The sequence below is a fragment of the Schistocerca americana genome, chromosome 4 (assembly GCF_021461395.2).
Source record: "Schistocerca americana isolate TAMUIC-IGC-003095 chromosome 4, iqSchAmer2.1, whole genome shotgun sequence".
NCBI classification, from domain to species: domain Eukaryota; kingdom Metazoa; phylum Arthropoda; class Insecta; order Orthoptera; family Acrididae; genus Schistocerca; species Schistocerca americana.
Genome location: NC_060122.1, coordinates 230,140,208 through 230,153,959, shown reverse-complemented (window position 1 = coordinate 230,153,959; position 13,752 = coordinate 230,140,208). Strand labels below are relative to the sequence as shown.

The 13,752-nt window shown below is 38.4% G+C and overlaps 1 protein-coding gene across 3 annotated transcripts in view; it reads right to left on the bottom strand.

Moving 5' to 3' along the window:
* Nucleotides 1–9,075: 9,075 nt before the first annotated feature.
* Nucleotides 9,076–13,752, bottom strand: part of LOC124614034 (RUN and FYVE domain-containing protein 2) — a 149,029-nt gene continuing 144,352 nt past the window's right edge. For 2 of the 3 annotated variants that reach the window (XM_047142860.1, XM_047142861.1), the window contains one exon: nt 9,076–9,604. In XM_047142860.1, the coding sequence (XP_046998816.1) occupies nt 9,464–9,604 (141 nt within the window). In that variant the 3' untranslated portion in view covers nt 9,076–9,463. The remainder of the gene's footprint in view (nt 9,605–13,752) is intronic. The other variant, XM_047142859.1, reaches the window with a different exon arrangement.

Here is a 13,752-nt window from a genome sequence, read left to right as displayed (position 1 = left end):
TACACCATTTGTTGCAATATGCTTGGGACAACAGTACATTTTCAGGCAGACAAACTTTCAAAATTACAGTAGTTACAATTTTCAACAACAGATGGCACTGCGGTCTGGGAAACTCTATAGTACGATATTTTCCACATATCCACCATGCGTAGCAATAATATGGCGTAGTCTCTGAATGAAATTACCCGAAACCTTTGACAATGTGTCTGGCGGAATGGCTTCACATGCAGATGAGATGTACTGCTTCAGCTGTTCAATTGTTTCTGGATTCTGGCGGTACACCTGGTCTTTCAAGTGTCCCCACAGAAAGAAGTCACAGGGGTTCATGTCTGGCGAATAGGGAGGCCAATCCACGCCGCCTCCTGTGTGTTTCGGATAGCCCAAAGCAATCACACGATCATCGAAATATTCATTCAGGAAATTAAAGACGTCGGCCGTGCGATGTGACCGGGCACCATCTTGCATAAACCACGAGGTGTTCGCAGTGTCGTCTAAGGCAGTTTGTACCGCCACAAATTCACGAAGAATGTCCAGATAGCGTGATGCAGTAATCGTTTCGGATCTGAAAAATGGGCCAATGATTCCTTTGGAAGAAATGGCGGCCCAGACCAGTACTTTTTGAGGATGCAGGGACGATGGGACTGCAACATGGGGCTTTTCGGTTCCCCATATGTGCCAGTTCTGTTTATTGACGAAGCCGTCCAGGTAAAAATAAGCTTCGTCAGTAAACCAAATGCTGCCCACATGCATATCGCCGTCATCAATCCTGTGCACTATATCGTTAGCAAATGTCTCTCGTGCAGCAATGGTAGCGGCGCTGAGGGGTTACCGGGTTTGAATTTTGTATGGATAGAGGTGTAAACTCTGGCGCATGAGACGATACATGGACGTTGGCGTCATTTGGACCGCAGCTGCAACACGGCGAACGGAAACCCGAGGCCGCTGTTGGATCACCTGCTGCACTAGCTGCGCGTTGCCCTCTGTGGTTGCCGTACGCGGTCGCCCTACCTTTCCAGCACGTTCATCCGTCACGTTCCCAGTACGTTGAAATTTTTCAAACAGATCCTTTATTGTATCGCTTTTCGGTCCTTTGGTTACATTAAATCTCCGTTGAAAACTTCGTCTTGTTGCAACAACACTGTGCTCTAGGCGGTGGAATTCCAACACCAGAAAAATCCTCTGTTCTAAGGAATAAACCATGTTGTCTACAGCACACTTGCACGTTGTGAACAGCACAGCCTTACAGCAGAAAGGCGACGTACAGAATGGCGCACCCACAGACTGCGTTGTCTTCTACATCTTTCACGTCACTTGCAGCGCCATCTGTTGTTGAAAATTGTAACTACTGTAATTTCGGAAGTTTGTTCGCCTGAAAATGTACTGTTGTCCCAAGCATATTGCAACAAACGGTGTATTTCTATCGCTGCTCGTTTAGTTTTTATTGCCGTTTCAAATACACCGGTCATTTTTGAAACACCCTGTACATCTGTACTATGCAAACCACAGTGAATATATGACAGTGTATTTACCATTGTGCCAGCCTCTGACATTCACATATGGGGCATGGGAAGGATCATTACTTAAATACCTCTGGGTGTGCTGCAGTTAGTCTAATCTTGACTTCACAATTTCTATGAAAGTGACAAGGTTGTAGTATATTCCTAGATTCATCACTTAAAGTTGATTCTACAAACTTAAGTAGGCTTTCCTGGGATAGTTATTATCTGCCCTCAAGAGTGACAGTTTAATTCTTTCAACATCTCTGACACACACTGTCACGAGTCATCAAACTTATTCAACAACCCCTTTCAGACCAATTTAGAATGGATCCCACACACCTGAGAGCAATATTCTAGGATTGGTCACATGAGAGTTTTGATGCAAATCTCCTTTGCTGACTGATTGCATTTCCCTATGAACCATAAGCTGCAATCTGCTTTACCTACTGCTGGGATTATGGACTATGTTGTCTTACCTTTTCACATCCCAAAAAATTCTTACACCCAGGAATTTGCGTGGGCTGACCGATTGCAAATGTGACCTGTTGAGTCTAGCCATGGAATACAACTTTTTTTTTTGTGAAGTGAAAGATTTAAAATTTTTGAATATTTGAAGTAAGTTATCATTCTTTGCATAACTTTTAAATCTTATCAAGACCTGACTGAAATTTGTGCAATGAAAGACACACAAAAATACATTCAGACACACAAATGCATAAAGTACACAAAAATCTGTACAAATACATAAAAAAATGCTCAAATACACTAAAGAATACATATAAAAACACAGGAAAAAGGATGGAGTGGATGATGTATGGAAGCATGCATGTGATAGGGTAAGGGAAGAGAGAGAGGGGGGGAAGGGGGATTGGGATTGGTTAGGGAGAGGTTCAAAAGTTTGTGTGGGATAGGTAGATGAGAAAAATAACATACAAAAACAGACGAGGATGAGGGAGAAAATGTGACCAGTAGGAGTAATTATTATAGTCAGTAGGAAGAATTTGAGGCATGAGATGCACCAACAATACATGTGGTCACGTAGCGGCGTGGTGTTGTGGGGACGAGACTGTTGATACAATGTCTCTCAGATATTAGAGTCTGTGGATTCCAGCTGGAGCAGCCGGGTAGCAGTCACCAGCCACACATGTGCGAAGTATGCTTGCTTGTGTTAATGTGCGTTTTTTTCTTTTCTGAAGAAGGATATGGCTGAAAGCTCAACATGTAACACGCTTTTTGTTGTGCCTGTCTGCAACTCAATGTGCCATCTTTATGGTGAGACCAAAAATGCATTTAGTAATCTCATGCAGGGTGTGTTATCACTGTAATCATCCCAGTTGGCTGTAGGATGAGTACAAATCTCCTCCAATTTTTACAGCACCATTGTGTAACTTATGTTCTAACGAACTGAGGTTTTCTCTGAGGGGGTGAGTCTGGTGGTCAGTAGAAGGACCAGTTATAAAGTTTATATCCATTCCTGATACTGAGTCTTGCCCAAACAATTTCACAAGCACCTTCAATTTCTATCTTGGTGGATGTGAGATCTTTCTCTAACATGATGAATACACTGCCTCCATTTCTCATCAACCTATTTTAGATATACCGTACACTTATATTTTCCCCAAACATTCCATGTTTTAACCAACTTTCTGTACCTAGTATGATGTATGCTTCACTGGGTTTTATAAGCATTTAAATCTCCGGCACTCTCCTGTGAAACTTCGGCACTTAACCATTAGGACTTTATTGCTCTCACTTTGGGGGGGGGGGGGGGGGGAGGGGGGAAGGGAGGTATTTCTTTTTATCTTCAATGATAGTTATGGGTCTGATACAGCTATTGTTATCTGGACTGGATGGAGACTCATCTACTCTAACATGCCCTTGTCTGCCCCAGAACGCAGAGTCAGATATCTGGGTGGCAGCCTCTAATATGTAATGCACACTTGACCCATTAATAGGTACCCTACATTTCTCAACCCTAGGAAGTCACAGTCTAGCTTGTCACACATCACACAACTTTCAGTCTCTTGTTCAAGCCTTCCACTCAACTCTGAATGAAGAGGGGAATGGGGGGGGGGGGGGGGGGGCAGCCATGATCAGTTCTTGGGAAGCATGTCTAAAGGAACATTGCATTGTTCTTCTCAAAAATACCGCGACACTGCAATATCGTACTTATCAGCCAATACCAGGCAGCAACTTTCAATTAAAATGTATTAAAATGTCTTCCCCTGTATGGGAATTACATGTGTGTATGAGTATAGGTTGTGACACAGGAACAGCACCATACGGAAGTTTGGGTCTGGCTGTGAGTCATGCATGGATAGCCAAAGCAGATAAGGCGACCTCTCGCATAAAGCAAGGAATCTGGGTTTGAGTCCCAGTCCAGCACAAATTTTGATTGTCCTTATTCAATTACAGTGCTGATAGTTGTCCATATTCGCAACTGCAAATATATTCAGAGGCCAGGGTACCTTGTTTTAATGGCAAAATAGTTTCATGAGTTTTAGCACATGCAAGTTGTAACTTCAAATGTTTTCTTGGTAAGTAGAGCTTCTCATTTCCACATTCTACAGACATGAATTGGAGTCATTCAAAGTTACTTTTAAAAGCAGAATTTTATTAATATATAACTTCTCTTAAAATTGACAGGAAGCCATGTACAAAGCAATGGATAGTTTTTTTCTGAAGCACAATTATTTTCAAATACAACTGAAGTATGGTACTCATGGTTCTCTCTAGTTTTTGGTTACATCAATACAAAAATTTACCTATAAAGCTTCTACCTATGTGCTTGTATAGCAAAGTCTGAATTGTTTAAGGCCTCACACTTTTAGAAAGGAAACTGTATTCCTTAACAAATCCCAAAAAATACATCATCATCATCATCATAATCATCATCAACAACACACAAATCCTCCAAAGGCATAGTGAATGAATAACATCGCTGTCCCCCTCATACTGAACAAACAAGAGGGGCATCACAGTCAGCTATACCAAAAACATGAGGTAGTTTGAGGAATAATCACTGCAAACATAGAATGATGACAAATTGAGTTTAATTTATCTCAGGCTGGAAACAATAGCTTTTAAAGCAACTGATATTCGATTTTATTTTGAGTTGATAACAAGATGATGATAAATGATCAGATTATCTCAAATCACTTCTGTCTCTGTATTTGCACATTTTATAAAATTCTGTATCTCATGGTGCCCTTGAATGAGGAATATCCTGTATCTAATAGTCTTACCACCCTCAAAGTGTTATTCATGCACTAACTCACTTGTGGCTACTGCATGGGACTATTTTGTTGGGCATGACTCCTAACCAGTTGTTCAACCATGTAAATGACAACTGTTAAGGGCAAAATTGCCCACACTGTGGCAGAGAATGCTGCTGAGCACAGCATAGTTGAATTTAATGGTTTCTTCAAGCTATTTCCTTATAGATTGTCTTTGGCGACAACAGTGTCCAAGACAGTATAAGTTGAAACCATCATCAAATACAATCGTCAACATTGCAATTTCTCTGGCTTCAGTCTCTGCAAACTTCTGTCCTATATGCACTCCTATCCCTATTCCCATCCCAACTACTTACTCTCATATTTGAGGGCTGTTTAAGAAGTACTCATGCTATCAACAAAGTTGCCTTTAAATTATCTCTGACAGTCTTGTTTTAAAGAAACATACTTTTAACAATATTACTTTGTAGTTCTTCCTAAAAACAGGAACTGTCAAACACTCAAATATAATACCTGTGTTGACTGAGACCACCTCATGCAAACATAATATTTTTCCTGTGAACCACTGTCTTGTCTTCACACAGAGTTTTTTTCCACTAGCGGACCATTTCTTAATGACATTTTGTCACAACATCTCTAGTGTGTTGTCATGGTGAAAAGTGCTTTCTTCACCACTTGGGCATGTTTTCTTCAGTTGCCTCTCAAACTAGTCAAGTATCTCAGTTCTAAATTGCTTTTCTACAGTTTATAAGTATGACACCTTCAATTCTCAAAACTTCATTGCCATAACTTTTGGTGGATGGGATCTTCTTTGTCTGCTTTCGGGTAAATTCACCACCAGCATTGCACTGTTTTGATTGTCGGTTTGTTTTTAGGTAACAATGAGGAATCTACGTCTCATCAACAATGACAACTTAAAGAGAAAATCCCCTCAGATCTTGTCTAAACTGCTCCAAACACCACTTCAAAGGTGAAAGCCACATCCTCTTGGTGTCCACTGTCAGAAATCCCAGCAAAGTATCACAAAAAATACTGTTTGCCATTCTGTTTTACATACTTATGACCTCCGCACATTGCACATTTTCATTTGGTGATCAGCAACAATTATGTCATAGACTTTCTTGATCATTTGCTAACAACTTCTGCTGGGCATCCTGTGAAATCCTGATCAAAGACAATTATTTGACCATGTTTAAATTTGTTGACACGCTATCCATCAGTTGACAACAATGAACAGTAACATGTAACAACATCCATTTTCACTTTCATCTAGGCACAAATTTTTCCTTCCAAAACCAAAAGGTAAATCAATGGACAATACTGAACCTTTTTCATCTCACTGAAAACCAAGCAGTACAAACTTATAAAATGTAGTGCAAAACCCAAAATAACCAGAGTATCATATCTGTTTTAGCACAATCTAAGAGTGAGCAGCACATGATGGTAACACCACAAATGTCTAAAAGCATATATACTTATTGAACTACCGCTCATTTCATGCTTCAAACTTCTTGATACTTCAATTTCGTTTCCTCACTTTTGTTAAATTTGTATGTCTACAGATCCTCTTTCACACTGTTCGTCTGCTAATATCCCTCTCCTACTATTTTATCCTGCCCAGCTCCTTCTCCCATTTTCCTTGATTACATTTCTATCACCTTCCATTAGTGTGCCTCCCTCTGATAAACCAATATCCTCCTTTTTTCCTTCTTTCTCCTGCCACTTCATCTGACCATCTCCAACACAGCTTCTTACCCCAGTCAGGATATTACACTGTGAGAATGTATTTGTATATGTGTGCTCTACCGGAGAATACCAATTTACAGCTTGAGCTGCAATGTTAGCATTTTTTAACTTATGTGCTTATCTATCTCCAAACGAGTCCACTTTAAAGTGACTAAGTCATTATCTTAATTCATTCAATTGCTTGTTCTATCCAAGATTTTCCATTATCTTACGATCGTATAAAAATTATTCTGAACACATTGTGGTTTTCTAGTCAAGTCCTATCTCAGTACTGTACATCATTTTATTTCAGTCAAAAGTTTGCACAAACTTCAAGTGTTAGAAGTGTGATATTTTCTTTTTACTCTTGATGTAATCAGAGCCACATTTAGCAACCATATACAACCGCTTGCTCAACAAAAGATCCGTACTCAAAGACTGGAAAGTTGCGCAGGTTGCACCAATACACAAGAAAGGAAACAAAAGTAATCTGCTGAATTATAGATCCACATCATTGACATCAATTTACAGTGCAATTCTGTATCATATACTGTTTTTCAACATTATGAAATACCCAAGAAAATGGTCTATTGGCACAGAAACAGATTCAGAAAATATCATTCTTCTGTGATACAACAGGCTTTTTATTCATCTGAAGTAATGAGTGTACTTGATGGAGGATCTCAAATGGATCTTAATTTCCAGAAGGCTTTTGATACCATTTTTCACAAGCTGCTTCTAACCAGACTGCGTGCCTATCAAATTTTGTTCCAGATGAGAGACTGGATTCACGATTTCCTATCAGAAAGGTCACAGTTCATAGTAACTAATAAAGTCATCAAGTGAAACACATTCTCCAAGCAGGTTAAACAGCTCTTTGCTGTTACTAATTTATATAAACAACTCAGTAGACAATCTGAGCTGATCTCTTGGATTGTTTGCATATGACGTTGTCGTGTACCACCTAGAAGTCAATCAGGAGATCGAAATCAAATGTAAAATGATTTAGATGACGTATTTGTTATGCTGCAAATCCACTAAAGAGTCTGCCTGCACTATGCCTGCCAATTCTCTTCTGGAGTACTGCTGCACTCTAAGGGACCCTTACCCGATAAGATTGATGGAGGACATTGGGACATCGGAAAAGTTCAACAAAGTGCAGCTCGTTTTGTATTACTGTGAAACAGGGGAGAGGGTGTACAGATATTACACGCAAGTTGGGGATAGCGATAAATAAAACAAAGGCACTTTTCACTGTGATGAGATCTCTTCGTGAAACTAATTTTCTCCACCAAATCCAAAAATATTTTGTTGAGTCCCACTTACACACAGAGAAATAACCACTGTAATAAAATAAGATTAATTAGAGCTTACACAGAAAGATTTAGGTGTTCATTTTTCCCATGTGATATTTGAGAGTAAACCTCCAGAGAAATAGCATGAAAGTGGTTTGACAAACCCTCTACCGAGCTCTTAAGTGTGAATTGCAGAGTAGTCATGCAGATGTAGATGTTCAAAGTGACTTCCAGTCAGTCATCTCCACTACAGGTTAGCAAAATGATGGTGAAAATACAATTATCTCAGCACTCTTCACATGTCAGCTGCACTGACAACTAAAACCTATACAGCAACACACTGATACTAGAAATGGAAGTGAATGTATAATATTTGAGATCATGATCTTGACCAGTGTGTAATGCAAATACATTTCTGGGTGTTTTCATAGCTGCATTCCAATTACTTCATTCACTGCAATTACCTTGTCTGTTTAGCAGTTGTTCAAATAATATGAAACAGTTATATAGCATGAAAATGTTTGATTTGAGACAAAAGTCATAACTGCTTTCAGAAGTTGTCTTTTCTTGAAAGAAGTAAGTACAAGAACAGAACATAAAATACTCTGATCAAACCAGATCTTGAAAACATAGTTGAGGCAAGAACACATGTTGTATGACACAATAAAGAAAATATTCTAAATTAATTAATATGCTAAATACATACCAGAACATTATGACAAACAGAGAACACAAATACATCCTCTCCCACTCCCCCTTGTAAGTATACCAACTCAAAATGTTGGTTGTGAATGTGGACGAGTTCTTCACTACACACTTGACAACAAATTAAGTACTGCACATTTCCATGGAATGAATGGCAGTGACTGAAAAACATGTCTCACGTGAGGATCTTATGATGCAGTATTTTGGCAATAAGATTAACGTATCTGGAATGTGAAAACAAAGAGAGGTTCATGTTTATACATGTTATCTTACTTCTCTACTTGGAAATTTCATTTTTTGTAATCCAAGGTAATTTTTTAAATATGAAAGACAGCCACTTATGAAACAAGAGATACTTTTGATACTTCACAGATCTGGTCCGTATATATAATATACAGAAATGGATTCATAAAAAAGGATTACATTCAAGATTAAAAACTTTCAAGTGGCAACTTTTCACATCTTTAGTGTATAAGATTAAAGTACAATGAAGGCCACTAGACACAGTGTTACAGAAAACAATATGTAACCTATAAAACTAATGAATTAATGAATGGAATGAATGAATGACAATTAAAGCTTCAGCCACTTGAAACAACTGTTGTTAAGTAAAAAGTTTAAATATATTACAGCATACATACATTTTTTGTGATAAATTTTTTTTGTCATCCTTACTTTTGTTCACTCTAAAATATACATTTCATACAAAATAAGATTTTCGTTGTGCTAAGCAAACAGTATCAGTTTCACTGATGAAATGTACATTTGACAATTTATATTACAGAACACATTGTTTTTATTATAACATTGACAAGAGTGGCAAAAATAAATCTGCTTATTCTTATAAATAATTTCACAAAATATATCACAGTTATAACAGACACTATAACCTCCTTAATGTAACTCTTCAAATAATCTATAATTCATATATATATGTATATACATAAAGCTCCTTTAGAAGCAATACATATTATGTACATAGCAATGGCTACGTATCTGGTCCTCAGTTACACACCGAATAGCGTCCAACAAGGTAGACATGGCATTCATCACATACTCGCACAGGCTTTGCTGAAGAGGGTAGCATCATTGCATTATCTGAGCACTTGTTACAAAAAATTTCTCCACAGTTACGGCAGTGATGCTGTTAAAAAAGAGAAAAAAAATTACAAAGAACAAAACACAATATTCTCTCTTTGGTATTAATAACCACTTCAGCTGTATTTTGGTCCTAAAGGACCACTACCAGTTTCGTGGTGTTACACCCACACCTTTAGGTGACATATGATTAAAACATTAGAGTGGAAATGCTCGGAATCTTTTTTCCCAGCATTTGTTGTCCTTCAGTGCAAAACACTGCTAAAAGATGATATGTCATGGAGTGAAACTGCCAAATTCCAATATTGTGGATGGGTCCAAAACAAATTGTATCATAGTGATCTGTTTTTCAATCTATATGGAACTGCGTACAGGGGACATGGTCAAATGCTCTGTCATACTGATGGCAAGAAAATGAACAGCTTGCCTGTGGATGAATGTTGTGAAAAAATTCCGAGTTTTCTGCTCTTATGTTTTAATCATACCTCATCTGAAGATGTGGCTTTAATGCCGTGAAACCAGTAGTGGTACAGAAATAAAGCACCAAAACAGAGCTGAAGTGGTTATTAATACACAAAATGAATACTCATAGCTGTGGTTGACCTGCCTACAATGTTGTCTGCACAATATAATCTACCTGTCAGTTACTTGAACATTTATGGTTGCTAATTACCAACACATATTACATCCATTGTTTATGGAACACATGAAACAAATATCAAAAATATTTATGAAAAATGAAGAGAATCTAACTAATAGTTGCAAAACCAGGAGTAACTAGAACACAGCTACTCCCCTTTATGTAGATTAAGAAATAAACAAATAAATAAAAAATAAGGCTCTAGCTTTATGAGAAACACCTTCAACAGAAGATAGGAAAGATTTCAAACAACATTAAGGAAAAGATCAAGTGTAAAAGTGTTAAGGATAAGGTAAAGTTTCTCTGTTTTTCTTTTCTGTACTTGTATTCCTTGTGTCTTCTTTTCTTCCAACATGGGATTTTTTTTAGTAACACCTAATATTCTATTCTGTTTCCAAATTTCTATTGCTGCCAGACCTGCTTCAAACATAGTATTTTATGTACAGCTATTTGTATTGCAAGTACACAAACTACACTGCCTGACAAAAACAGTGAAGCACACAGATGTGTTTGCATGACAATGTAACTTCTCTCTCTCTCTCTCTCTCTCTCTCTCTCTCTCTCTCTCTCAAACACACACACACACACACACACACACACACACACACCAACAAACAAAAATTGCAGTTCCCTGTGGTGAAAGGTAGAATTGCCACAAGATTGTATTAGTGTTGTTCATGTTTAATGTTATTAAGAGGCCTGGTAAGGTATATAAGGTGCTTGAACAGCTTCAGTGATCACTGTGAAGGACATGGATACACAGTGTACTCATCTGAATTTGAAAGTGGTCCCATTGTGGGTCTTCACTTGGCTGGATGATGGTCAAATTGTACAATATCCAGATTTGTGGGGCATTCGGATGTAACAGTAGCTTTAGGGTTGACTGCATGGAAACGTAAGGGCAGCCATGATGGTGGTCAAGTTCCAGTCAACTACATCTTAGTGCCAGAAGGGAGGGTTTCCCTGCTGTGCACCAAGCACACTGTAACCCCTTCACATATGTGCCTGCAAAACCAAGAGCAAGTAATGGACTCCCTGTAACACTATTGGTCAGAGAGAAGCAGCATCCAGACAAGGCTATTGCTGTTCTATGAGTAGGCTAATATTAACATCACAACACAAATGGCTGCATTTAAAATGATGCTGTGGCCAGGAAGCATGGCCTGCTGATGAATGGGATCACACTGTGTTCAGTTATGTGTCACACTTATCCAGTACCCCAGGTGACCTTCGGCTATGATGGTGGAACGTGCGGAGAGGTCCCATTCTTCAAATGTTTTGGGGAGCCACAATGGTGTTATTCCTGCCTGCACGGTGTGGGGAACCACCAGGTATAAGTTTTAGAGACTTTTCAAGACTGTGATTCGGAATATTGGCAGCCAGAACTACAAAAGGATTATGACTGTTTCACTGGGGCCATAACAATGCCCCAGCTGCCAACAATCATACCTACTGCCTATCAACTTAGAGCAATACAGTGTAGCCGATACTGTGATCCAATTTCCTGCCATCATCGCGAAGTAGCGATGTCGCAGCCAGCTTGAATTTATTTTTTATTTTTGGTTGTAATTTGTGTTGTACAGCAAATAAGGTGTTCTAACTCTTCTGGAGTCACTGTCGGACTATGTCCAACATTACGATTTTCTGCAATGGCTCTGATGTCAGATGTTTCAATTATTCTGTTTTCCATTTGCTGTATTGTTGGAATCTACTAGGTGTATGGCAGCAGTTAGTATAATGACCTCACAACTCAAAGCATGTTGCATTCACACGTTTCCAGTAGGATAATGGCAAAAAAAAAAGTGTAAGTGATGGTGATATTGACAGGTGGCTTCTCAAGGACACTGAGGAAAAAGGAGAATTTATTGACGAAAGTTATCAAGAAGGAACTTACACCATGTACAGTGTCATAAGTGTTAGTGAATAAGTATCTAATGGAAAGTGATGAAGAGACACAACCTGTAACAAATATCTGGAAGGTTTATGGTGATGGTGATCTCTCATGTGGTTTCCTTTTTCTGCTGCAAAACAAGATTTCACCATTCCTCAGGGTATCTAACCAAAATCCCAACTCTGGTACAAATATATATGCTAGAGAAAAGACACAGAAAGTCATTACACTCACACAACACTCTATGTGACACTTGTGGAGAGTTGTTTCATCTGAACAACTGAAGGCTTTCCTTGGAATAAAAGTGAATATGGCCTTGAATTTGAAGCCAGAATAACTTGACTATTTTACAAAACACTGAGTAGAACAAACTCCATTTTTCAATTGTGCTTTCTCTTGTCCCTCCCCTTTTTTTAAAGTTTTAACCGTCACAGCTCAGAGGTATCAGCATCTGAGACGGAGCAAGGTGAAGAACGTTAGTGGATATATTAACGGTACATGCAAGGAATTTAATGTACCACAAAGAAATGTGGCTATAGATGAAAGTGTGATTCAGAAAATGGTTATGTTTTCTCTCACATTTTGTATTATGTAAAGATAACTACAGAATGCCTTCTGATTTACCTTTTGCAACTTGAATAGTGGTTCAGTCAACAGATTCTGCACAAGACCTCAACTTGGTCTGGAATTGCACAAAAGGAAATTTCATCTAACAGAGTTATGCCCTCTAGGAAAGATTTTCCATGTGATCGGAAGAAGACAAAACTTGCTGAATATGAGTTATGTGCCTATCAAAGTGAAGTGGAAACTGTGTGTCTTTCCTTCCATGACGAAAGGTTAGCGGCATGGGTATACTTTTTGGTTCTCAACCCCAACTGATCACTGATTACAGGAAGAATGAGCCTGTGAAGTTCCTGAAACCCTTCTTTTGGAATACACTAAGTATATGGAAGGAGTGGATAGGACTGGTGAGTACTGTGGTTGCTATGGTTTGCAATGATGATCATACAAGTGATGGAAAAAAATTATTCTTCTGGCTGATCGAAGTTGCTGTAGCAAACAGTTATATTCCACACTCAATAGACAAAAATGAATGTGGAGAAGCAGTACAGATTCATCTTTCCTATAGAATAAATCTAATTGGACAGTTAGTCCGCCAGGTGAGAAATACAAATCAGGTAAGACAGGAACACCATCATCATCTGACAACAAGGAGAGAATAAATGGGAAAATACCTCTTATAAAGTAAAGTGAAAAATTCAACAAAGGATTGCATGGTTTACAGTAAATACAAGGAGAAAGGAGAAAAGAAGAAGAAGAAGAAGAAGAAGAAGAAGAAGAAGAAGAGAAACAATTTCATACGGCAAAACATGCAGTAGGGAGCCTTGGCTTCACCCAGAAAAATGTTTTTAGGTACCACCATACAGACAAAAATTATAAATGACAAGTGACAACATTTAGAAAAGTGATCACTTACAAGAAGGACAGAGTCAGATTCAGTTATACATTTATATTTCAACTTCATATCTTATGTCAAAAGATTTTAAATGTTTATGTAAGATATGAAAAAGAGGCAAGAAGGGAGATTTTAAGTGGAAGGTACACACCCTCATGTCTATACTGAGAGAAATGAAATATGTGGGTTGACAGGTTGGGGTACACT